The sequence below is a fragment of the Amphibalanus amphitrite genome, unplaced genomic scaffold (assembly GCF_019059575.1).
Source record: "Amphibalanus amphitrite isolate SeventyFive unplaced genomic scaffold, NRLGWU_Aamphi_draft 000184F_arrow, whole genome shotgun sequence".
NCBI lineage: Eukaryota > Metazoa > Arthropoda > Thecostraca > Balanomorpha > Balanidae > Amphibalanus > Amphibalanus amphitrite.
The window spans coordinates 629,119-655,757 of record NW_024881679.1 but is presented as its reverse complement, the minus strand read 5'-3'; the positions used below and the strand labels follow the sequence as shown (position 1 = coordinate 655,757).

The 26,639-nt window shown below is 50.6% G+C and overlaps 1 protein-coding gene across 3 annotated transcripts in view; it reads right to left on the bottom strand.

Moving 5' to 3' along the window:
- Window positions 1-26,639, bottom strand: part of LOC122384247 (UDP-glucose:glycoprotein glucosyltransferase 1-like) — a 31,322-nt gene that overhangs the window by 4,412 nt on the left and 271 nt on the right. Inside the window, exons 1-23 of one of the 3 annotated variants that reach the window (XM_043371433.1) lie at window positions 20,407-20,505; window positions 17,312-17,526; window positions 16,673-17,094; window positions 16,191-16,360; window positions 15,753-15,948; window positions 15,312-15,525; window positions 14,754-14,968; window positions 14,255-14,485; window positions 13,820-13,996; window positions 13,169-13,350; window positions 12,381-12,633; window positions 11,845-12,018; window positions 11,284-11,551; window positions 10,921-11,020; window positions 10,411-10,596; window positions 9,908-10,114; window positions 9,335-9,559; window positions 8,870-9,040; window positions 5,257-5,437; window positions 4,759-4,941; window positions 4,318-4,421; window positions 3,449-3,590; window positions 1,618-1,764 (exon numbers count right to left, since the gene is read on the bottom strand). In XM_043371433.1, the coding sequence (XP_043227368.1) occupies window positions 1,618-1,764; window positions 3,449-3,590; window positions 4,318-4,421; window positions 4,759-4,941; window positions 5,257-5,437; window positions 8,870-9,040; window positions 9,335-9,559; window positions 9,908-10,114; window positions 10,411-10,596; window positions 10,921-11,020; window positions 11,284-11,551; window positions 11,845-12,018; window positions 12,381-12,633; window positions 13,169-13,350; window positions 13,820-13,996; window positions 14,255-14,485; window positions 14,754-14,968; window positions 15,312-15,525; window positions 15,753-15,948; window positions 16,191-16,360; window positions 16,673-17,094; window positions 17,312-17,526; window positions 20,407-20,408 (4,365 nt within the window). In that variant the 5' untranslated portion in view covers window positions 20,409-20,505. Of the gene's footprint in view, window positions 1-1,617; window positions 1,765-3,448; window positions 3,591-4,317; window positions 4,422-4,758; window positions 4,942-5,256; window positions 5,438-8,869; window positions 9,041-9,334; window positions 9,560-9,907; window positions 10,115-10,410; window positions 10,597-10,920; window positions 11,021-11,283; window positions 11,552-11,844; window positions 12,019-12,380; window positions 12,634-13,168; window positions 13,351-13,819; window positions 13,997-14,254; window positions 14,486-14,753; window positions 14,969-15,311; window positions 15,526-15,752; window positions 15,949-16,190; window positions 16,361-16,672; window positions 17,095-17,311; window positions 17,527-19,233; window positions 19,425-20,406; window positions 20,506-26,639 lie in introns of those variants that run through there. The other 2 variants (XM_043371435.1, XM_043371434.1) reach the window with 2 other exon arrangements.

The following is a 26,639-nucleotide window of genomic DNA, read 5'->3' as shown; positions in this document are numbered from 1 at the left end:
GCTGCTGGGTCGACGGGAATGTCGCCGGCCGCGCGGCCACTCACGGATGGTCAGCCAGCACACAGATGGTCGGCTGTCCGGCCGGCCGGGCCGCGCCGCCGCTCCCGACGGCCCCTAATCCGACCGAGCGGCCCGAAAAGGAGTGAAGGGAGGAACAGTGCCGCCCCCCGCCGAGCCGATCTGATTCAGCCGACACACGCAAAGAGCGCCCCACATTAACAGTGTCGGGGGCATAAAATGGGCGATATTTGCCGAGTTACTGATGATGATGATGATTGGAGTCGGTGGGGATACAAACGGTACAAAGGCCAGGTAAGTTGTGCGAGGTGTTATTCACGTCATTTTCCCGAACACTGGGCGATTCCCGCAGGTACAACGAAGAAATAACTCATAAAAGGAAGACCGAGAAGGTTGCATAATCGCAATAAATACATAACAGCTTTCCTAAGGCGATTATCAAACATCTCAACTTGGCTAATATGAGGAAGCCCACAAAACGGACAGACATCGGGCTTGATGCATATGCATCGCACTTTCCGCGGATCAAGTCAAGCGGTTTACGTTTCAAATGCACATTAAGGCATTACGGCCAGTGAATAGCTGCGCGCCGACCGGAATCATCATTAGGCGTTTTTCATCCAGAAGGAATCCAGCGGATCGTGACATCCGTTGAAGCCGGACTGACCAGGTCTGACTGGGTTGAATCCGGTGCGCGTTTGTGGTCACACATAACCTCTGTGAATGCAAAGCAGCCGGGACGGCCGCCGAGTCCGAGAAAAAGTGACCTAGTGGTCGCGGTACAATCGACCGTTTTCAGAAATGGAAGACTCGTCACATTTGCATAAGCTCGTCTCGGCAGTTAGGGGAGCCTGACCAATAATAGCGGAGAGATGACTGGGGGAGGAATGTACAAAAAGCGGCCTGCCTCGGCCGTCGGCGGGTGCGGCCGCGCGCGGCACCCGGCGGCGACGGCGACTTTGTGCCGCGCGCCGGCCGTCCGCGGCCCGTCGCCGCTGTCAGTAGACGAGCGGGGTTCATTCATCACGGGTCTCAGCCGCTACCACCGGAACTCCGGCCGTCAGAGACAGCAGCGAGACGGTCACGTAGGCTGTCTGAGCCGGTAGTCACTACAGGGGTATCGGCAGTCACAACGATCAGTCAACATCGGCGACATCAGCTGTCACACGACCAGCTGTCACAGCGAAATCAACAGTCACAGCTGTCGGGCATCAGCAGTCACAGACGGTGGTCACCTCAGCTACATCAGTAGTCCCAACGACCAGTCGTCACAGCGACATCAGCTGTCACAACAATCGGTCATCACCGAGACAGCCGGCTGTTACAGCGAGCTGTCACTACAGCGAAATCAGTGGTCACAGCGATCAGTCAGCAGGCAGCATCATCGGTCACAGTTCTGAGCCGCAGTCACATCGCCGCTTTGGGTACCACAGCTGTGACAGCCAACAGCCACTGATATGCTGGTTTTGAGCAGCTTGCATCTGGGAGTCTCAGGATATAGTAACGACGGGAGAAGAGTCGTGAGTAGTTTAACTCTGCAAGGCAAGCACGACGATTCGTTCGTTGAGATAGTCGACCCCTCCCTCGACCTTAACTCACCAGATCGATGGTCTTGGCGTACTGTTTGGAGGCGTCGTCGCACCACGTCTCACACCAGAGCCACTCCTGGGGCAGCGACTTGATCCGCACCTGGTGGATCATGTTGTTCGGCAGGTCCTGGTCCAGGTTCGACAAACTGTTGGGGTCCTGAAAGTGGAAGGGAGAAGCGACGTCAGGACAACACTTATCCGAACATCAGTGCCGTCTTCGCAAATCAGTAATATTTTGCTGGGCTCGTAACCAGGCACGTAACTGGAGCGCCATACCAACTAGCTAACGTTACCCTGTGTTTGCAGCATTAAGCTAAAATTACTGTATTAAATGGTCCAACAACGATGTTAGCGAACCTCTTGGCAATTCGTGAGGAAGCGTGCCTTATTTCCGTCAGCTGTTCCAGCCCTCACAATCCGTGGAGCCGGTGAACCGAGCCAGGTTTCGGGTACTGTTAGCCAAAGCCTCTCATCACACACATGCATTCAAATCTGCAATGCATAACAAATCGCAATCCACCCAATGGACATTCAGGCCGTCCACGATCCGATTTCATGACTGCTCTAAGTCCTCGCCGATCTAATCCAATCGCGTCAGCAAATGACGTTTAAAAAAGCTGTTTCGCAGCTGGCCCTCAGCCCATCTATCTGCATGGATAACCCGGCATTAGCGTCAGGGCGGCACGGCGCGCCGAATGGTCGCACTAAATTTGGCCGGATTGCAGCAGCTCAGGCTCACTTTGGCCGCGGCTGAGCCGCAGTTCGGCACGGAAACGGCGGCACGTCACCGTCCGCCGGCCGTCGGACCACGGACCGCACAGAGCGGCTGTCGGACAGGCGTGACTGGACTGATGGCTGGAGGGACTGAGCACTGACTGAAGAGTTGTCAGGGAATAAACCTGGGTAACGACTGAGCAGGGAATGGACTCTAGACTGAGTTCTAGGGGTTATACTTAACTATGTATGAGCGATGGCTGGCCTAGGACCCATCACCAACCCGAGGACTGGGCTTCAACGAATAACAGTGGGCGTGGACAGGGAATGAGCTCCGACTGAAGGCTGGTTTAGGACCCCTCCGAATACGACTGATGGGACTACTGATGGCAGAGGCACCGCGTGGTGACCCAAATTAATTGGTGCCGTCACCTCGCTGGATATTAAACGCGCACATCTTATGCATACCTACCAATCCTATAAACACGTACACATATAAACACGGAAATAGTCCGGTTCCCCCTTGAGATACCCTTCAAATGAGTTTTCGTAGACAGTTCATATGAACATCCAAGGAATACTCAGATATCCTAAAAGCATTCCAATTTAAGCAGACTAACGTCAAAGCTGAGGAAGAGAGGTGATCAAGTAAGGTAGCTTACTTACAATACGAGTAAGCTGTGTTTAAGAATAGACCTTGCCCAATGTGGAGACCAAACCGAACTCGAAACTAAGCCAGCTCTGACCTTCAAGCATTACAAAGGCCATAAAGAAATAAGTCTTTAGGAGATCCGAATATAAATGGACTTCCACATACCGTGCAGATGGGTCCATGTCATGCAATGCGGACATTGAAGGGAGATACTGAGTTCGCCTTAATCCCAGTGTTGTTCATGGCGCAATGCCAAAACCACTAAGACCCCATTGTCGTTCAGTAACATATCTCCACCTTGCTATTCACTAAGGCCGTAATTATGCCCAGTGATCATATTTTGTACACACTGGTACTGCTCTGGGCACTGGGCAGTACTGGAGGCCCTGGCACTGCCCATTGATAACATTAAACACATACTGACCTGACTGAGACCCTGGTACTGCCCAGTGACAATTATTTAACACACTCTGACCTGGCTGAGACCCTGGTACTGTCCACGCAGTCTGTCCCCAGCAGCGATCTGGCGGAACTTCTTCAGGTCGACCACGTAGAGGGCGCTGATGTGGTACTTGCGCCCCTGCAGGTGACTTCTCCAGTAACCCTGGTTCCAGAAACTGAATGGGAGGGGGAAAGGGGGAGTCAGAAATCGCTTTGAAGGACTGCTAGAGTTTGGGAACAACGGACCAGCCCTAGCCCACAGAAGGGGCAACTCGACAGCCACACAGTGCCAGCGCGGCAGGGCAACAATTCAGTACAGCACTACCCGACTACAGTACGGTGAAGGACGTTTAGACACCACCGAAGAACGCCCGCCCCAGTCCCGATATACATCGGACCTTCTAGAGCGCCTGTCCGGCCAAAATGCACATTCGTTGAACACTATCGTCCATCGCTGGCCGGTTAACTAAGTGGGTGTCGTTGTTTCTGGTCGATATGATCGTTCAGTTGATATCCGCCCACACCGAATTCCATACCAGAGCCAGACATCGTCTGGTGCAACGGTGCAGAGAATAGGGAGGCGCTGAGGGGTGGCTCGAGCGTCGAGGAAATAAACGGAAAATGACCGCGAAATTCGGAGCATGGACCACTTATGAACAATGAACATGTCACGTTGGTCGGAGTTTCCGTCAATGTAAGAAAGTTAAATGTTAAAATATGGTAAAATTGTGGGATGTTTTCTAAATACGCGAAGGAATAAATAAGTGAATTAATGTTATAACACATGCCCCAAGGTTCTACGTTTCATCCCGTTACATCAAACTTCGCATGTCGGCGAGGATCGGATTAGGTCACAGCGGTTCAGTATGGGTCAGAGAGTCAGCGGAGGGCGAAGACACTGACCGGAATCCATCCATCTCCTTCCGGCTGTCACAGAAGGGCGTGTAGCCGTACGGCGCTCCCTCCAGATCCAGGTCCCGGAGCTCCTTCAGGTCAGCTCGCACAATCTGTTCGGGCGGCAGAGGCATGGTTAGCGGACATCATATGGACTCGGAGTGCAGTCAAACATATTACACAGTGCAGTCTCGTAGTGGACAAACATTGCAGAGAAAACTCTGTTCAGCAATATACCACGCGGAAAGTGCATCAGTCAACTGAAGCTTACTTGTCCCACAATAATTTACCATCAATATACGCAAGCACATAAAAGTAGCTTAGCTTATGCTACTTATGCTTCCTTATGCTATGCTTATGCTATGCTATGCTTACTTACTTATGCTTTAGCTTGTAGCTTATGCTTAGCTGACTGAGCACGAAAAACGATGCACATTTAGTGACTCTGACCTGATCGGCGTCGACGAAGATGATCTTTTTGACGTCGAGCGGGAAGAGCACGTCAAGGAAGAGGATCTTGTATCCCCAGATGATGCGCTGCTTCTCGGTCTGCTGGTGCAGCCAGCGCGGCCACTTGTACTGCACCAGCTCGTACTCGAAGCCGTAGCGCTTGGCCATCGGCGGCAGCAGGTCCTGTGGGCCAGTCAAGGCGGGTCAGGTCAGGTCGGGTCAGGTCAGGTAGGGCACTGTGCCCGTGGGTGGGGAAGGGGTCGCTCAAATCACTCACACAGGGGTGCAAAAAACAGAGCAGTGAGCACGAAGTCAAACAACAGCCGAGTCTCAAACATCTTCACCTTGACCTACCTGACTGGAGACAGTAACAAACACTGTACATATAGACCAGAAACTGACGATGATAGAACATCAGAATAGCGATTTACCGGAGGTTAGAATCTCCAGTCCTCACGCTAGCACAGCACATGGGAACAGACGACGGCGGCCACCTACCTTGAATGTGGGCGACAGGTAGTTTTTGAGGAACCAGAACTTGACGGGCGTCTTGGTGTGGCGCAGCACTCCCAGCATCATGATTCGCATCAGACGCTCGTACAGGTGGCCAGAAGCCAGCGAGAAGATGTTGAGCTTGTCGTCCGGGTCGGCCGCGCCGCTGCCACTGCCGCCGAACGTGCTGTCAAACGGAGACAGGTCAAGTAACGTCAGCGGTCGAGTGAGGAGATAAGGCCGGGTCAGGTCAGCCCGGAAAAGTTCGGGTCGCATATAATTACAGTACAAAAATAAACTAGTTGATTTCAAAAACTACAGATACGAAGACGAATTGAATCTTATAAGATCACGCAAGGGGTAAAATTCGTTCTTCACACAGACGAAACACGACAGTTTCCGCGCGTCATAGTCTAATAACACATATATGACGCAAATCACATTACGGTCGGTCACATTACGTAACCGACAGATCTATGATATGCTCAGGAAAAAAAACTGGAATACCATGCAAGTACAAAAACGTAACCATCACAATTCAGTGTGCACCACAAACAGCAAAATAAATAACCTGGCAGTGCGGTACAAAGGTAGACCGGAACAAAACCAGCCAAGTAGTGTTCCGAAGAGTGACGCGAATGACATTAAAACTCAATAAGGAAAGAATGAAGACAAAACGCATCACTTAACACACAGGCTTGCACGATGCACAAACGACAGCTGTGAATTAATTTGCCGGGAGAGAGCAGCATTTGCCCGAACACGGTACTTCTATCCGTAATCCCCGGGAGAGCCACTCAGGGGTAGGCCGGCTCATTAGAAACAGGAATGCTCAAGTAGCGCTGGTATGTTAATGATCCGAATAGATAGCGGAAATCTGACGACTCAGATGCTCCCGAGCTAGTCAAATCCGACATTGAGTAATCGCCGTGCCCAATTTGATCGCATCAATATCGAATTAAAACCATCTCACCGAAAATGCACCATTAAAATCAAAGGGGATTCATTGAAGTAGGATGCATACTGATGAAATATTACAGAAAGGTATGCGAAAGTGATTAATCAACGTCAATCAACAAGAGTTGTAGAATTGCTGGCTGCCTTGAACATGCAAGCATATGTGCCAAGTAATTATCTGCATTCGGATGCTATGCTTGGCGACGGTAGCAGGGATATCATAAATGACGTCATTTTTGTACCGAAAACATACGTTGATTTCTAAATTATTCGATGAAGAGTTGATAGATTTTGCTGACAGTTAGTTCTGAATAGGACGTATCAAAGAACATAAAAATTGAGCATATTTGCCTACCCTAAAAAGCGACTTGTGTTGATTCAGTGGCGATCAGCAGTGAGAAAAGTTGAGTAGTTGTCAAAATAACTACATCTAAAATATTATGAAGGTCAACAATCAACATACATTCAACAGACAACGGACAGTCTACATACAACTGACCGAGTTTGAACCTAGTAGTTTTTTCATACCTAGTCGTTTTCGCTCTCATCGGGTGTATTACACTCGTAAAATGCTTGTGTTTATTCAGTTTTGTTTTAACACGTAGTTCAATATGTTTGGCCCTGACTGGAGAAAAGCCCCCTGACAACGGTCTCATGGACGGATGAGTCTAGCCCGTACTGAATGGGCATCTGACCCGCAATTAGTTTGTGGGCTCTACAAATGAAGTGGGGTGAAATTGGTGCAGCGAAGAAACCAAACAGCCCAATGGAGGAAAACAGGTACCTAGAGACTTACTAGGCGGATACGCCCGATAATGTGTCGGCACTACCGACAGCCTGCCGTCGCCGCCACTTATCACCACGATTAAACACATCAATTAAGGCCGCGGATATACCCGACCTTCACTCAGATAGACAGATAGGCACATCAAGAAAAATAAGGAAAAGACAGTGTCCGTCTTACGTTATCAGTTCGCCGTTCGTCACTTAACTGGGCTTTAATATTTTCCATCTTGACGTGAAATCCTGCGTAAAAATGGGTGTAGGGGCAAGGGGTTTCACCCGGACCAGGCGCAAATTAGGCCGACAAAACACTGGAGCCTTCAGAACCTTAGAGTCGTACAGTAATAAATATTGCTATAATTCCCGTAACAAAAAGAACACACTTCTAAGCAAAAACAACTGCTAGCGCAGCGAAATGCGAGTGACAGCATAATAATGCAATGTTTCACAATTCGGTACTACGTACAGCATTAACAAACAAATTTAGGTTTTGCCGGGAGGGGCGTTAAAATGTGCTATTGTTGTTTTATTAAGGGCTGAACAAAGCACTATTAATACGTCACCATCAGCGTGGCTACTCCTCGTATCATTTTTATTTTGACCTGGCGCTAGATAGAAAATCTGGCGAAGTAATCACTTCCGAGAAACGAAAAGCTTGTCGACAGACTTCTCCTAAGCAGTCTGGCGTTACTCTAGCTCGATGTGTCCGATCGATTCGTTTGCTTATCAAAACACTGGCCCAACACTACTCGGGAGGGTGCGTGCGTCTCAATCACGTCTTACTGAGACCGTACACAGCCGCATCGGTCAGTCGCCGACGGCCGACTCGCCACTCGCCAGGCTTTAGCCGCCTACTGTCACCATTCCTGTGCACTATATCAGTGGAGGTTTTATCTAGCCCCTGTCCGAGCCGAGGTCAGGCAGCTCCGACGGCATGCAGGCAGTGCGCCCTGTGCACTAGAGGCTGACGCTGTGCCGTACCGCCGCTGTGGCATCCGGCCGGTGTGTGTGAGGGGAGGATATGAGTGGCCCTCTACCTGTCTATTGTGACCATCAGCCGCTCCAGTAGCGCCGTAACGAGACGAAAGGGGGCACCGAGCACGGCCGAGCGCCGGCCCAGCCTGGCTCCGTGCATAGAGCGAGGGACAGCACACAGACCGTTAGCGCACGAGATAAATCGTTATGGAATGGGTATGGTAAGATATGACATAGGCACACGTCTGAGACTTTTTGAAAGAAAACTGTGATGTCTCATCATATGTGAAGTCAATCGTATCGGCTTTTTAAAAAGCATTGTCACCTCATTTTAGTCTTTGCCGAAACGTCTGAATAACAACTTGCATCTGAATATTTTAACGCCACATATCAAGTCACACGTTTGGGATCTATTCTAAAATTTGACCCGAGGCAAAATATACATGACGTGACAGGCAGCCTGGAAGTACCAACGAATGAATTTCGGCCATATCCCTTCCCAATTGTCTCATATAAGCGTGGTAAGGTAAGAACAGACGACTCAGATCACAGGAGACTTAGTCTCAGGCGCGCCTGAGGGCGCCTAAAACACCAGAGAAAACTGTGCGATGCTGTTGAAGGTAAAGCGTTCTGCTAGCGTTCTAGAATAGCTAGGCAAATGCTTTCAGACTGAAGTGTAAATAATAAGTCAAAAAGGGCCGTCACAAAGAAAAAAAGCAGAGCAAGCACGTCGTTCGCATAGCATAACTGAACAACTAACAAACTGAATACCGACACACTTCGAACCGGCATATCACGAAGACCGATGTTGAGCACACCTCGCCTATTTGACAAAGTCTCTGCACCACCCTCTGACCCGACCAACAACCGGCGTGGAGTACCCCAGCCCTTGCCGATCACTGACCTTTTGATGCTTCCCCAGATGCCCGACGAGTCGTCCGTCTCATCACTGAGCAGGTCCATCTGCTCCATCCCCGGCTTCTTGGCCACGCGCACCTTGACGACGTGCGAACGGAACGAGCTGATTACCACGCTGACTCCGGGAGCGTCCGAGGGTATTTCGGTACCGTCGACACTGCAGAGTAGAGGTCACAGGTCAGAAGTAACAGGTCAGGGCAAGTCAGGACAGGTCATTATCGATTAATGGCATGGAGGCACTTTCAGTCTGGCCACAGGTTGGCTCACAGACCACAGGATAGCCGGCTGCATGACACAATATAAGCCACACATCAACTCAACTTCAAGGCACAAGTTACAAACGGAGCCCTACCAAACATAACATCACCACAGCTCTCCGCACACTGCAGCTGACAATTACACACATTAACCCGAAGCACACACAGTCCCTGCCAGGGTCCCCGTCACCCACCTGACGAGGCTGTAGAGGTCTGCCGAGCGGCCCTGTCGCAGGCGCAGCGTCCACGCGCCGGGGCTGGCCTTCAGCTGGAAGTAGCCCAGGTTGGCCATGACAATGGTGTCGACCATGACCGGCTGTCGGACGGTGCCCAGAGTCACCTGCAGACCGCGAGGCGGGTTACCCGTCGACTGCTCGAAACAGTGGCCCTCCAGCAGCAGATGCTCCAGCTCGAAGTCGCTGACGGCAGACGACGGCAACGGTCAGGGAGGGGACAACGAGGGAAGAAGGGAGGGAGGGGATGGTTAGGGAGAGAGGGGGAAGAGAGGAGAAGGCATGCCCGTGGACACGGTACAATACACAACCGACAATCTTCATCAGTTTTCAGTCGACGATCTCCCAAGCCCAAACGAATGAGTAACTTCTGGTAGATAAATTATATCACATTTGTGCAGTGAGAGATCGTTAGCCTCAGCTACTGCCGCTGAGGGAAGCACAGCAGACAGCACGCTTACCTGTGCAATGTGCACGTCCTATGCACCACCGATCCACCCACCTGTGCACCTAAGTACTGCCCCGATCTCTCACCTGTGCACACCGTTCTCAACATCATCCAGTTTGATATTGTCCAGGTCGTGCGGTGACACGACCGCCTCCACCATCCAATTATCCGGCACGTGATAGTGCTGGGTGAGGATCGGCTCGCCCGGCAGACCGGTGAACCGGGCAGACGGACCCTGCAGGGCGCCGGACGAAGAGAATTGCGGCTCCGCCTCCAGCACCAGGCGGTAGTAGCTGAAAGTGACAAGTGAAGAGGTCGAACGGTCAGCATACTCAGCAAGAGCAGCGTTCAGACCGTAGATAGGTAATTAACAGTGGTTTCAGCAGCCTAGTCGAAATTAGCACTGGATAACCATCAGTAGAGCTGAAGTGTTTCGTGACAAATAATATGCGAAAATAAACAATTAAAGGTTGAATAAATTATCAGGTACCCAATGTATCAATGCTTATTATAAACTACGAATGAAAGCTGCCGGCACATTCCTATCTTCAAACAATAAAACCCCCTGCCATACCAAAGTGTCGCGTACCTTTTGAGCGGCATGTCGCTGTGTTTGTCCTGGGCGTTGAGCACCAGCCGGATGTCTGCGTTGAGCACCTGTCTGAGTACGGCCAGCAGCGGTCCGAGCTGCTGAGCGCCGCGGCTCACAGGGTCACACACGGCTACTAAATCGAACGCAGGACGGGAGGCGTCGGCGGCCGGCAGACGCACCACGCTGCGGACACAGGGGAGGGAGGGTTACATCGGTCACACACGGCCACCAGGTCGAACGCGGGGCGGTCCGCGTCGGCAGCCGGCAGACACACCATGCTATTCAGAGGGACAACAGACTAGGAGGGGAGGGTCATATTGCGTCAAAGCGATACCAGGCAGACGGACGGAGATACCCGTACACACAATACAAGAACCACAGAGATGAAGAAGAGCACAAATAGACTGACAAAGCTCATATACTTCCAGTCTGGCCGCTAGGTTGTGGTCTGCCCCCCCCCCCCCCCAGAAGTAGCCGGATCGATGTGGGGGTGGTCTGGCACGTTACCTGTGTTTCTCCTCCAGTTTCGGCATAGCATATCGCTCCTTCTTCAGTGTGCGAGAGTTGAGCAGCGCCGACGTCTTCATCATAATGTCGCTCAGAACACCTGATGAGCGAGATACATTATCATAGAAACGGAACGTGGCAGTAGATATGCGAATGAAACAGACGGTGGGCATCAGACTTTAGTCATCATAGGATCGGGAAAAACACCACCGCCTTACCAATTACATGCAAGCGCTGACTCGAGATATGAATATGAAGGGCATTTGCAACATCAGTCTGCAGCATGGTAAATCGAATGCAGCCATGATGGCACAATTATCACCTTTTGACACGCAGTGCAATTGCGCAACGTCGACGACTCACCCTCTGGCACATCCTGCGGTACAGCCGACAGCAGTTTCTTCTCCAGCTGGCCGGCGTAGCTGCTCGTGGTAAATTTCTCCAGCAGCGCGAAGTCGTCCTCCCCAAACGGCTCGTCGGCGCGCAGGGGACCCACCAGCTGACCGTTGACGACCAGTGCACGTGCGCCCGCGGGCACGTGCAGCACGCGGCGCACGTACGTGACACAGTCGGCGAGGTGCGCGGCGGGGAGCGAGGACAGCGCGTCGGCCAGGGCGGTCTTCTGGTCCTCCTGTTGGAAGGGATGGACGGGGTCGGGGTGAGGGGATGATGGAGTCCCGTGTTTCCCATTCCTGGCGGGGATGAGCGAGGTAGACGGATGGGAGGGCATTGCTCCTGAGGCCCATCGCAGCAGCCTACAGACAGCAGGGGTTCAACACCACTCACAGCTATGTAGAAATCGCCGACATGCGTAAAACTAAAAAAGACAGCTACATCATATATCGCCTATTTTTCACACCCATCACATCACATCAGGGGATCTAACTTTGATCCTCAACCGACCGCGCCGGTCTCCCAGCTCACCGTCAGTATCGTCTCGGGCTCTGCCTTCCCAGCAGTGAGCGCCAACAGGTACTTCATCAGCGTGTCACCGGTGAGTGCCTCCAGCGCCGCCACGACACGCCGGTTCAGGTCAGAGTCCTCCGCGCCCTCGGCCGGGTTCGGTACGAACGCCAGACGGATGTCCCGAGAGCTCTTCTGTGGAGTGGATAAGGAGGGAGAGTCAGAGTAGCGACGGCACGGCTGGACAGAGTAGATACGTGGCGGGTAAGAGTAGTTTCCTAGCGAAACGGTTGGGACAAGACTGGACCAGCGGGCAGCGACGACAGGAAGAGCCGTAGCAGAAGGATTTGAACCGCGAGCCATAAATGAGTGAAGGCTTGTTCACGGAGCATCGAGCCCCATTCAGCTGTGTGCACGATTGTGTTACACAATTCAAACGACTCAACGCTGCATTGTTACCATTAACCAGAAAACCGGTCAGTAAGTGACACCGGCTTTCTTCACCAGTGACCCACTGCGTCAGTGACCCTCCACATGAGCTCCGAGGCCCCACTCACCGCCTGCAGGAGGGCATCATGCAGCAGCTGCCGACCCGACTCCGAGCCCAGGTCAGCCACCAGCCAGTAGGTCAGAGGTCGCAGCCGCACCGAGCCGCCCGGCCGCGCTGCGTACTTCAGTCGCGTGCCGATAGAGGCGCTCATGTCGCGTGGCGCCAGCTGACTGAACTCGGTGGCGGCGCCGTCAGCCGGCCGTTCGCCAGTGAAATCCACCAAACGGCGCTCAGAGGACTTCAGGATACGGTCGTTCAGCCTGTCAGAGCGTCAGGTACCAGTTACCACATCGTCATGACATCAACGACAGAAATACCAATACAGAGGTAAGACTCGCAGAAAACAGCTAGTCGATGAGTGGTTCACGGATTTGTTCAAACAATTACTCAAGGTGCCATATTAGGAACGTCAGTCAGAAATGATGGGGCCCATTCAAAGTCAGTCGAAGTGGGAATCAGTCGAAGTGGGAACGTCAGTCTCGAAGTGGAGACGATGGAAAAGAGCAGGTGAGGACACCTCCAGCCTGCATTAGCCCTAACATCCTGTATGTAACTACACCTTTTTGCACTCAAAATAGGCATCTTTTCATTCAATTTCGGCGAATTGCATTCAATTTTAGCGATCTCTCATTTGCTTTGAATAGAGAGATCGCTAAAATTGAATGCAATTCGCCGAAATTGAATGAAAAGATGCCTATTTTGAGTGCAAAAAGGTGTATTTCCTCTTTTACAGACTGTTGCCACCCGTTGCTCTCCCAGCCCACTCCAGCTGCACGGTACCGCGCGTCGTCTGACCTGGGCATGACGTTGGGCTGCGAGACGATCCACTCTGCCAGGTCATCTGCGTCGGTCAGCTCCTGTTTGTAGACGGCCTTGGTGAATTGGTGCAGCGCCCTCATCAGCTCCTGAAGTACCGCCTCCTCGATAGAGTCGCCAGTGATCGAGCGGACTGGAAGTGGTGCGCCGTTGAACAGAACCTGGAGCAAGACACGGCACTCGTTAATCATCACATGCAAGAACTGGGCAAACCACAATGTTGTTTATATACAGCTGCAGGGCAAGGCGTCTCAGATGACTGGACACGTCACATCCACGGCGCTCAGCGAATATCTGTGGCGAAAAAAAAGCGACGATCTGCCCGAATCTGGTAAATCCATCTGCAAGCTCACAGCACATCCATTGGACAAAAAGCACGTGGGTTTGGTTTCTGGAGCCACATGTGGCAGCTGTCCCCCCTTTCCCTCCCCCCCCCCCCCCGGGTGGTGTCCGTGCGCCCATATGCGGTGTCTGAGCCGCCCCCCCCCCCCCCCCACCCCACACACACATCGCATTGTCCGCGCGCCCAGCTGCGGTACCTGAGACTGCCAGCCATCCATGTGGTGTCTGCACACAGTGGCCGCTCAACCCTCCCCCATCTGTGTAACTAATGACTATCCCTTCACCCACCTGTGGCGGCTGTCCCAGTCCCAGCCGGGTGACATAGTCCCGCGCCAGCGTCCGGCCGGCGTCGTAGTCGGAGTCCTCTCCGAACACGTCCTCCACGTCTGCCGACGGGTACCGCTGGCGAAAGGCCCGCTCGGCGTGCTCCACGGAAACGTCCTGACCGGCGGCGAACGTGTGTGCCTGGCGGGGGAGTGAGCGGCGGTTAGACGGGGCAGCTGAAATTTAGGTGGTCAAACGGAGCCTAATCAGAGGTTGCAGTCACAGTTTGAAACAAAACAGGATGTTAGGTGGTATAGCGGCAGACAGGGTTGGAGTGACATCGTACAAAATATAATGATATTATAGACCTAGAACCAACGGACGAGGACGGATGGTTTTATGTGCACATACAGACAGTAACCCAGGGTTCATGAGCAGGCGGACGGGCGCCACTCCCACCTCGATGAGCAGCTGGAGCGCCTTGAGTCCGGCTTTCGAGCCCTCCTCTCTGAGCGCGTAGTTGAAGGCCTCTGTGAGTGCGACCCCTGCGTCCTGGCGACCGGTGACGGCCGGGTCGGCAGACACCACCGGTACAAGACCGATCGTCAGGGGCAGCTGGTTGGTAAGCAGCGACTGCGCCAGCTTCAGCACGTCCAGCGACGAGCGACGGCTCGGGTCCAGCACCAGCACCTGAAGCGGGAAACAAAGGGACAGAGGTCAGCCGAGGACAGTGCCGTGATGTGCATGCAGCTTCCAGTAGTCGCATGTCCCCAAGCCCAACCATAACACGACTTACCCTCTCCGAGTGAATGTTCTAGACTTCGATATCCCTCAGTATCGTGTTTTCATATCTGAAAACAAATCATAAATTTTCCCTCCGCCCAGAACCGACATACACTACTGTTTCCGACACTGTTCCCCACCCACAGCCCCGTCCTTTGCCCGGCCAAGTACGCACCAGGTGGTACATGTTTTTGCGGACGGTGCGCAGCATTCCCGGGTAGGTGTGTCGCAGCAGTTCTGTCACCGAGCTCGGCCACTTGGAGTACTGTCGATCGCGCTCAATGTCGTTCAGCCAGTTCACAGCCGTGTCGCGGAAATCCACGGCGAAATCCTCGGAGCTCGAGCTCAGCTCCAGACGCAGCATCTCGTCGAACGCCGCCCGAGGTACGCCTGTGGAACGGTGGAGCAGGCAGGTCAGGTGCTGTCAGCAAGCGGATCGGAACCAATAAAATACCAGGTGGTGTCTAAACCGGTGTTTAGCCGGCATGCATTTCAGTTCCGCCGAATTGCGACGCGTATATATTGGGCTACTCAGTTACTTTGCTACCGTCTTTTCATTCTATCACATCCACCATAAGCTTATTACATGCATATGATCGCACAGATAAGGAAGGTAAAGATAGCAGCTAACAGCTGCTATCAACAGCAGCCTGCAGATCAAAGCTCGCTCGCTGTATAGTGTCTACCATTATCTGCTGAGCATTAACCAAGTCATCGCGCACTGTCAACTCACCGACTTTCGCGAGTCCCTCCATGACCCGCTGCTCCTCGCGGAGGTGTTCGAACAGGGTAAACACGTCCATAGTGTCCATGTCGAAGAACATGCCGTTGACGAACAGCGCCGCGTCAGAATAGTCCAGATTCAGCGACTGGTAGATCTTGTTGTAGTTGTTCTTGATCTCGCTCTTCAGCGCCTTGTCCACTTTCGTTCGAATCAGGGACCGCGCCTGGCGAAGACGGAGAGTGCGGTCGTGCTTAACACAGAGCATTCAACCGGCGAACTGTATACCGATCAGACACTACCAGGTAAAAGCGCCTTTCATAACCATTTACATGAAGGTCGTTTGAAGTTTTTTTGTGGTAACAAAGTAAGACAGATGTCGCCTGTTAGTCGGCGAATGGAAGCTCTCTCCGTGTCATACAAGGAAGCTTTCGAGCCCCCACGTCCACTCACCACGGAGGGGAAGTTCTGCGCCAGTCCGGTCATCAGGCGGAGCGCCTCGTCCAGGTCCGCCTGGGCCACGCGCTGAGCCGCCTGCAGGCTGAGCTCCTGCAGCTGCCACACCTTCAGAGGAGCCATGTCGGCAGAGGAGGCCACCAGGTGACGCTGGAAGGCGCTCAGGTTGGCAGACAGTTCCGGATGGAGTTCCCTGTGGGCGAGAGGCAGGGCTGAGTCGGTGGGGCGATACGGTCAGAGCGGAGGTTGAGAATACCTCAAAGATCGCCAACAAGAGGAACAATTTGGTAAATCCTTAACATTTATCACATCCATTCATCTACACGACTCATTGCAAGCCAATTACATTGTGGAGCCACAATTTACGGCAGAGTGACGACTGTCGGTGGCAGAGGAAACAGAGGCGCTGCTCTTGATCAGTGCAGTCTGATTCACCTCAGTCGGCTGAACAGGAAGCCCTCGACGTCATCGGCCTGGTCCTGCGAGGCGGCGTCACCGGACGTCTCCTCGCGCACCTTGGTGTCGTCCTGTGCCTTGTACTCGGTGGATTTGATGGCCAACTCCACACCATAGCCGGAGAGCCGCACCTTGGAGCCGCCCTCAGACTATAGGGCCAGAATACAGCACACCGTCACAAAATATCAGAATAATCATCACCCAATGCACAGAGGAAAGCAGCAAAGCTCAAAATGCCTTAGTCCCGCGAAGGACGACATATCGCCATTGAAAAACATTTATACCATTCCATCACAGTATGAATAGCTGGGAGTTTCAGTATGCTCGTAGCCAGGATACGGGTAAAGTAGCCACATCCGCCTCTTGTGAGACAAGCCCGAGCACCGGGCCCAGCACCACGTACAGTCGAAACACAGCTGAAGAATGGGGCACCATGCCTCTTCAGCCGGAGTTCTACTCACCGCGCCACTGTAGGGCCGGAGCACGTAGTCGACTTTCCGCTCGTCGGCCAGCTGTTTGAGCTCTGTGTGCAGCTTACAGAGGGACTCGGTCCCCAGTCGGCCGTAGAGCACGGCCGCAGCACGTCCCGCCGGCTGCTCGCCGTACCGGTGATCAACAGAGAACGTCTCCGGTCCTGCGGTCTCTGCCGCGGCTGCCTCGGCCAGCTCTCCGGCGGAGCAGAGCAGGCGGTCACCCAGCTGGACGAAGGTAGACGCGCAGTCCGCCGGGGGCTCCAGGTCGGCGGCCAGCCGCTGCCACAGCGCCACCCGCGGCGAGTGCCGGCGCAGAGACAGAGAGAAGCGGAGCAGACCCAGCTCGGAGGCACTCAGGTAGCGCCCCGCCACAGAGACCACCTGCTCATACTGGACACGCTCCGGGGAGCCTGGGGACAGGGCGCTCAGATGAGCATTACTAGCACAGGTAAGGGCTACAAGAGACAAATACGGAGGGTATGACGCCTCTCTGAAGGCTATTTTCGGCAGGCACTAAGCCATTCTGACAGGGACATACAGCCTGCAGACATCTTGCATATGAACAGCTGCTGAACACAGTCATTTGTGATTCACATACATAAACACAAGCATGGCTGCATAGCTCACCTGGGTCAATATTTGCTGTGCATGTTTGATCCACAAAATCCCAGAAGTATTCATTGTTTTCTTCACTTAAGTATTCAGCAACTTCATGGGCAAATGGTGTCTGACCCCACTTTGCATCAAGATTTGTTGAAATGTACTTGCTCTTGATGTTGTGTTCCTCTGCTGTGCCAGCTTGCACTAGATAAAAAATCCAGACCAGCAGCCAGGACATCATCCTGAAAGATGACACACATTAATAGCAGAGCTTCATTCAACTTATGACAGTAACTCACTGAGTGGATCTATTGAGGCCAAAGTCTGAGAGCTTAGATTTACTCCCACTTACCAAGCTGACTGGTTGATTGTGGGTTTAACCCTTTATAAGGAGGAGTGTGGAGTGTGGGCCAAGTGTTAACTGGAGCCTTCACAACAAGAACAATAATAACAGCAACAAAACACATTCCATGAACACAAAATTAAAATGAGCATAGAGTCACACACTCACACTGTTCAATGCAACAAAGGAGCAGTCAAACTACAGAGTAGTTTACCTATCTCCCTCCCTCCCTCCACTCTTCAATCCAGCATGCAAAATTACCTTTTTGGATCTACCAGCCAGTGTCAATGGCTAAAATGATTTATAAGTAAAACTTTATATCAAATTTACAATATATTCAACTTGCAACTACTTATACTTACTTAGACTGATACTTATAAAGCACCTAGGTACACAATTTTGATTTTTGAAAGGCCACTTCGCCTCAAGGATCTCGTCATACCGAGCTCTTTGCAGTGTCCTGACTCAGTCGTTAAAGTGAGTTGTGCCTTTTGAATGTGCCCAGTGTTTGTCCAGTCTGGCTTTGAAGGCGGTTGAAGGCGAAGGTGAAGACTGGGGGCAGTGACAACTGATTACAGGGAACTCACCCAGAGGGCTGAGCTGTTTGCCCGTAGACAAGCCAGGCGAGAAGAGGCCAATGGACAGCCTCATGTTTCCGCCCCTCAGGCCCCACCCAGGACAGAGACCAACGCCCAGGGTGGCACCCCCTCTGCTGACCCGGGAAACTCCCTTCGTGCTTAGACACTCCTACAGTGAATCAGCCCAGACTTAGTGCCACAACAGTTTTAAAAATCGTGCATGTTAATATAAATGGACTGTCATCAAAGCTCCACCTTTTAAACCACGCAACCGTAGACCGATGGGATATAATTTGTGTTACTGAGACCCACTTGTTACCCAAAATAGCTGACTCCTTTGTAACAATCCCTGGTTACAGTCTTCTGAGAAATGACACTGCAGGAAGCGTCGCCAAACACGGTGTATGTGTATACATAGCAGAACACATTATGACTGACTCCCCTTGCAGACCCCTACCAAACACGCTGTCAGTGCACCTTACCGCATACAATGTGTATTGTCTTCTTGTATACCGACCTCCTTCGTACTCGATTGTTTCAAACAACTCAGTTCTAAGCCTCATCAATGACTTTTGCTCGGACAGAGAGGTCATACTACTTGGTGACTTCAACCTTCCCTCGATCAACTGGCTTTCTGACCCTCCGACAGCATCCAATGCTACCGACCACTCCTTCTTGGACGCATTCTCCTCGCTTGGACTACACCAGTGGGTACGAGAACCTACCTTCCCGAGGTCCGGAAACATACTAGACCTCGTCCTCACCTCTGAGTCAGATCGAATTGGGCAGGTAGAAGTTCTCCCTCCTATCCCTGGGTGTGACCACAGCCCCACCAAGTTTGAATATGCCTTCTCTCTGGATGTACCAGACGCTAGTATGACTACCGGTGCCAAGCACAAGCATTGGTTTAAAGGTAATTATACTGCGATATCCTCCCACTTAGCCTCTATTGATTGGGACTTTGAATTGGCCCATTTAGACGCAGATAGCTCCTTTAAACGTTTTGCTGGTATCCTTCAGCAACTTACCGATGAATTTGTACCAGTGATACCAAAGCGTGGTGATGACAATCCCCCTTGGCTCAAGCGGCCTCCAAACAGTTTGATCAACCAAAGACACTCAGCTTGGTTGCATTATAAGAACGTCAGGTCGCGTCTTGGTCGTCGCTCTAGCGAGTCATTTGCCGCATATTCTGCCTTTAAGTCTGTCAACAACCGTTACCGGAGCTTTGCGGTTTCTCGCCAGGCAGAGTATGAGGAGAACCTCTTCCTTCAATCCAGGGTTGGCATTTTTGCCGGCAAAAACTAGTTTATGCCATTTGCCGGTTTAAACCGGTTTTAACCGGCAAAAAGTGGCAAAAACTGGCAAAAACCCAGAAATGTCACAATGCTATGCCTAGACATGATTTTGAACAGGAAACATTTTAAGGAGAATTCGGTGAAAGCTTAATGCTTTCAAACAGAAGTGACATTGACCATTGAAATGTTTCATACCTAACTCAGAAACATTTTCATGGGCTATCCATAAGGAGCTAGTAAGATGACTTTTGGGGGTGACAAATGAGCCAGTGCAAGGGTGACTGGGTGAGTTCTGCACAATCAGAAGTGCGAAGAGGTATCGGCCACTGATATGCGCACGGCACCGCATGACACCCTACTTACCGTGGCCGCCTTGCCCCACTCTCCCCTACATGGAAATACATTCCGTTGTGGATATCTACCGACATGCATAGACATTTTAAGCAGGGATAAGTAATGAGGCAGCTTCAGAATGTTTAGTGCATCTATATAACTACCAGAAATGCATTTGTACAGTCCACAGCAGAAGTAACGTGTGGTTTCAGTCATGGGTATGTTCTGCTTCTGAAACTTAGGAACGATTAGCCGGACTACAATGAAACTTTGAATGTAGCTTATATGTATCCTCAGCATTAAACAATTGCCAGTCAAAGCCAACCGTTGAGATTGGTAAAACCCTTCATTACTTTAGCGGTGGGCTGTACATTTCAAATCCATTCCTAACTACATATAAAAGTTGTAGGTTTGGCCATCTGAGTTTTAGCCAGTTTTTGCCAGTTCTTGCCACCAGGGTTTCTGCCAGCCGGTTTAAACCGGTTAAAACCACTGGCAAAAACCAGTTTTTGCCACCCCCTGCCAACCCTGCTTCAATCCAAAGACAATCCCAAGGCTATACATACTTACATTCGTCGGAAGAAGGTGGGTCGACCCTCAGTCGGTCCAATCAGACTCCAGTCAGGACAGCTCACCGACGCACCCGGTGAGATGGTCGAGGTGTTTGCTTCCTCGTTTGCCTCCGTGTACTCGTCGGTCGCCCCTCCCAATCCTCGTCCCTACCAACGTGCTGATTGTGTCATTGACCCCATTTCATTCTCGATTGAGTCCATTCTCAAAGCCCTGCACTCTTTAGATTGCAGCTCTTCTATGGGACCTGACAATCTGCATCCCCTGCTGCTGAACAAGTGTGCCCCACACATCGCTTACCCTCTGTGCACTATCTTCACCCGCTCTTTAGCAGAGGGGGTTGTGCCTGACGACTGGAAGCGTTCAGCAGTTATTCCTATTTTTAAGAAAGGACCACGCTACGATCCGCTTAACTATCGTCCCATTAGCTTAACCTCTGTTTGTGGCAAAACCCTAGAACGCATCATTGCTGATCACCTCACTGTGTTCTTGGAGAACAATGACATTCTATCTCCTAACCAATTTGGATTTCGTTCCGGCAGATCCACAATGGACCAGTTACTACTCGTGTATGACCATGTGTCAAAATGTGTTGACGAGGGAGGCGTTATAGACGTAATCTTGTTCGACTTTAGCAAGGCCTTTGATGTCGTCGTTCACAGCATATTGATATCCAAGCTGAAATGCATAGGGGTTGATGGTAACATATTACATTGGATACATTCTTTTCTGACTTCCCGCCATATGAGAGTAAGTATTAATGGTGAGCTGAGCAAGACAAGAGAGGTACTGAGTGGCGTGCCGCAAGGATCCGTTTTGGGCCCTCTGCTCTTTTTGATATATATTAACAGCGTTGGCGCACAGCTCGCATGTAATTACAAAATTTTTGCTGATGATCTCAAAGTGTATGCCTGTGTTAATCACCCTACTTCGTCCACAGCTTTACGCCAAGCAGATGTGCAACGTGATATTGACGAGCTCCACTTTACAGCTGACTCGTGGGGACTGCATATGAATGTGGCAAAGTGCGTTGTACTGCGTTTCCCTAGATCCTCATCGAAACTACCTGTCCCAACCTACATCCTCAATGGCAATCACATCCCACACGCTTCTTCGGCTAAGGACTTGGGAGTCTTGGTAGACACGGACCTGAAGTTTCATGACCATGTCAGATCAGTCACTCACAGGGCAGGCGGGCTAGCATACAGTTTTCTAAAGTCGACGGTGTGCCGGTCCCCCAAGTTTATGCTTTTTCTCTTAACCACACATATACGCCCCGTTATTGAATATTGTTCTTGCGTCTGGAACACCGGATATGTCCAGGACCTTAAGCTACTGGAAAGTGTGCAGCGAAGATGGACTAAACGCATCTCCGGTATGCAGTCCTTATCCTATGGTGACAGACTGAGAGCCCTAAACCTCTACTCGGTCCAGGGAAGGCTGCTCCGTGCTGACCTCATTCAATGCTGGAAAATTTTTCATGGTAAGTCGATCATCAAGCCAGCTGACTTGTTCTTACAGCCTCCTCAATCTCGGACCCGAGGTCACTGCTACAAAATTTTTCCCTCGACCTTGCGAACCGATGTAAGGAAGCGCTCGTTCTCTCGTAGGTGTATATCTGTATGGAACTCTCTCTCTGCGGAAGCTGTATGCGCGGACAATGTATCGCGATTTAAAGGAAAACTAGACAGTGAACTGAATGACTCATTGTACTGTTTCTCGTAATGGCTGATACCATGTCTTACTGTCTCATCTTAGGAAACTAGTATATGCTACATGTCAATTACTGTTGTGAGGTGCACATTTCCAGACAGTTTATTTATGATTGTGCTCATAGGACATTCCAGCACTACTGTTTGGCGCGCCTTATGTTTCTGGGGTTCCGTAGTCCACTCCCTGCCTCAACTTCCTAAATTGCCATTCCCTCACAGTCGGACATTGGAACCCAACCAGGTAAGTAAACCAGGTAAGTAAGTTGATGACACGAACGCGGAACGCAGGAAAGGGAAAACATTTCAGAGCACACTCGGGAGATAGGATGTTGTTAGCTGTATCCGTCAAAACTCTCAGAAAATATATTAAAGGGACCCTCCCACCTTCAAAAAAGTTAATGAATTGGCATGAAAGTGATGTCGCTCGGTTCAGAAAGAGCGAAAACGAATATCTACCAAATTTCATCGAAAAATATTCACCGGTTTTCAAGATATTAGACTTTTACTTTTGTTTACTTTTTGGGATCTCCGCTGTTCCTAGCGACTTTATTTGAAAGTGCGGCATTTGTTGCGCGCAAAGCAGCATATACCACCGCGTGCTACCAAACGTTTTAGTAAAAGATTTAAAAATCGTTAGATCTCCACTGACGTCACAAATTCTAAGGGGGCATACCAATGCATTAGCCCCTTAGAATCCGAAAACTGCAAGTTTGAAAGGCTCTCTCTATCGCCTGGATAAAAATAGGCCCCGCCCATCCCAATCAGCTGCTGTATGACGAGTTGATGACGACAACCACTACTTACCAGCAACCAATCTAGGGATAGCGTACGTGACAGTAATGGTGCAGCGGTTGCAAAATATCACATTGTTATTCAAACGGTTTTTGCTTTTAGGGCCTTGTTGTTTACCCCATCTGTGTTTGATTGTATTGAGATGTGATTTTAGTAGATGAGGTGTTGATAAAGGCAGGTATTTTTAAAAATATTTTTTTGACAACTTTTTGCCCTTGTTCTACGGGCAAAAACCCGGGGAACCCGGGGCCACCTGAAGTCTAAACCTTATTTATATAACATGTCGATGCTGATGCTGTCTTGAAATGTGAAATTTAGACAATGGTAATAGGAATAATGAAAAGCAATTTCACCAACAACTTGTTAATCTCTAGTAAGTGCAATTAAAATAAAAATCACTGTCTGCCACACTGCTTCGATCCTGGTCATGCAACCAACGTTCATGGGTGGTGTTTCATGGCAGAGCACTGCGGTGCGCTGCGTGTGTCAGAGCATTGGGTTTCCATGGCAGTGTCGACAAACTTCACTGTGACGCTAAGCTATGACAGCATCCCAGAACGTTAGCATGCTGCGGTACCAGCACCAGCAGCATGCTAGCAGTATTTGAACTCAAACCTTTGTTTTTGGTACGGTTTTTCAGCAACTCTCACTCTGTTCCAAACGCGATTCATCATAAACTAAGAGATCACATGCAACGTCATTGGAGTGATGCTATGGTATGCCGTAGCTACCAGTGCACACAGTGTCTGGATGGTGAAACAGGGCCATTGTTAATCACATTTGTTTGTTTTGTTTCAGCAGAAACCTGTCTGCACATGGGAGGAGCGCAACAAAAGCCCATCAAGTTCATGCATGGCAGTGGATCTCAACAGGAGAAAACCAGAAAGAACATGGATGCTTGTAGATTGCAGTTGTACACTGCTGTTATCACCTGATGTGCGTGGCTGGCATTGCTCCTGGCAAGAACCACCTGCAAGTGATGAGATGGTGCCTCAGTCGTTGAGTGTGCTGCAGTGTGAGAGGCGCCCTGATCTCTACTTTGTGATGGGTTTCCATTGGAGGTTCAACTGAGAAGTGAGAACTGACTGTGACCATGCTTGAGCATGCCAGTGGAGCTTTACATGCTTATGGCAGCTTTTGAACAGATGCTGACCATGGCATGTCCCATCCAGTTATCACGTGCACAGAATGGTGGGGGGAGGGCAACTCTGGGCTCTTGAGTCACCCCTACTGCACAGGGGGTACAGATGGCCGCTTACTTTGGTGTGTCCTGCACTGCATTATCAAGCCCAGTCTGCTGCCACAGGCAATGGGTCGGGCTGCACTATATTAAAGGCAGACTATCTTGCAAAGGAGGCTGGCATCCTCTCCCATAATGACACACCAATTGGCAATCATCGCTGCGATGATCACGAGGGTGTCCGCTTATCTAACATGGTGAGGTGGAGAGCCAGCTCAAGCTGGCCTGAGGGATGGTTTTACTTCAGCTGAGGCCCCCTTTCCCCGCCTGCCAGGTCCGGTCAAACGACCGCTTCACAGTGAACGACTTGCAGCTGTGGATGCCGTCCCACAGCGCAACGAGCGCGCCGACCAGAGGCGGCGGCCAAGAGGCGGCCGCGCTCTCCCAGTCGACGGTCCCGGTGGACGTCGGCAACGCCCACCGCGCGACCATCAGATCGGCTCGCGACCGCGCCGTCGCCGACTGACCGCATGACTGGTATCTGTTCTTGATGTGGGACCGACTGCCACCGCCGGTCGCGGAAGGGCATCGCTCATCGGCCATCGACGTCCACCAGCTTCGCGTGGGTCACTGTTCGGGCTGCCACCAATATACCGAATCGGATGGAACCCTGTCGGCGAATGCCGGCGGTGCCCCGACATCGACTGCGCGGCGGCCAGTGCATCGCGTGCCGGGAGGAGGCTGGCACCCCCGATCGGTCATTGGTCACAAACCGTGTCCCAGCTCATGACTGCATCCAGCGCAGCTCTGTGAGATGTTCTGCTGCAGTCTGCCGCGTGTGTTGAAAGAAGAATGAACATGAGAAAACCTCAAAACTTTATGCCTATTAGTATTTGACCAGTATTAGAATAAGTTTGGATTTTGAGAATTTGTGTCCCTGTGCTTGTGCCTGTGTGGAAAGGCATGCTTTACGGTGTACCATCTCAATTTGTGCGGCTGCTGACAGGCCACCTGGGTGCCAACGTATGTGCGAATCCGCGAATACGTTGTATTTCGTCAGTCGGTATCGTTCTGAAAATATTGACTGCAATAGGCTATATAGCGTATGACGGTTCAGCCCAGCAGTAATAACTGACCATTGATTGGGCGAATTTTGTGTGGTGGTTCGCTAATACATAACCTAAAGAGTGTTTTGCCGGAATCGTTTAGTAGCAGAACTGACCGGAATATAAGTAGAATGCAACGGTTTGAATCGTTAATTTGTTGAAACGATTGTTCTCTGAGACCACTGTGTAACTTTTGACCTGAGAATCACCAGTTATAACAACGGTGGAAGCAGTAGGCACTATAGAGTGTAGGCAACACTATATAGTTGGCACACTTACGCAAGCACACAACTTACGCAGTGGACATCTGCGTCATGCATTTTAAGGTTTACTGGGAAGAGTGAGAAATTAGTCAGAATATAACTGACTAAGGAAAATAGGCGATATTTCCAATTGAGCTGGGGCGGAGAGGGGGAGGGGACGTATGGTCAGCTATGCCAATAATTCATTCTCGTTATGCAGCTGTGTAAAAGGGCGTCCGTTTTTTTGGGGTGAGACCTTCCCCATTGGCCATTTCCAAGCTAAATCGTGGTGGAGAGTCTGGAGACCTCAGCCTCGGTAGTCGGTACCCTGCGCGCTGCGCCACCTTGCGAAACATAAAGCAGCAGTCCTGACATCTGCAGGCGCTACTTTTCATGAAAACGCGGATGTGTTCGCGCTTATGCGAAGAAAATTCTTCCGAGTATGGTTGATAATGAGATTAATTGTTGTCATTTATTTATTAATTCATTAGCAAAAGTACCCTAATAAATCGGTAAAGTAGCTTAAACTGTATCGTATTTCCTTGAGAAAAAAGGACGAACTCATCCTAAGACATCCAGATTATTGGATGCGTTCGTCAGTTGTAAGTAGTTCAAGTTTTTGGAAAAATTTGCTTGTGGAAAATCATAATATTTCAAAGATATACCTATTTTCGAATGATTTATGCATTTATCTGCATTGAAAACTGATTGTAAAGCAAAAGTGCAAAAGATTATTGTCAATTTATTTTCTCAAATCACGATTTACGAACGCACAAAACTCCAGCTTTTAATTTAGTGCGTGTGCGAATTGCGGTCAAGAAAAAAGAATTTAACTGTCTATATTCCTCTTAAAACAATGAAGGATGAATGAGGAAAACGCTGTTTTGAACAATCGTATATTAATTTTTTCTCAATTAAGCAAAAGTACAAAATTTTCAACTATTATTACATTTGCTCTCACAAAACCCATCACTTTTAAGCATGACGTCATGTCAGCCAAATTTACTAGCGCCATCTCTGGAGAGCATCTTTCGAAACCTCCAGACGATAGAGAGAGCCGTTTGAAATTCCATATCTCCGAATTAAAGCATTTTTCGATGTTGTGAGTGCCCAAACCGGTATTTTCAGGCCATGGCCACCAATTTGGCTATCTCAACTCAAAACTAATGTTAAGGTGGGAGGGTCCCTTTAAGTTGTGATT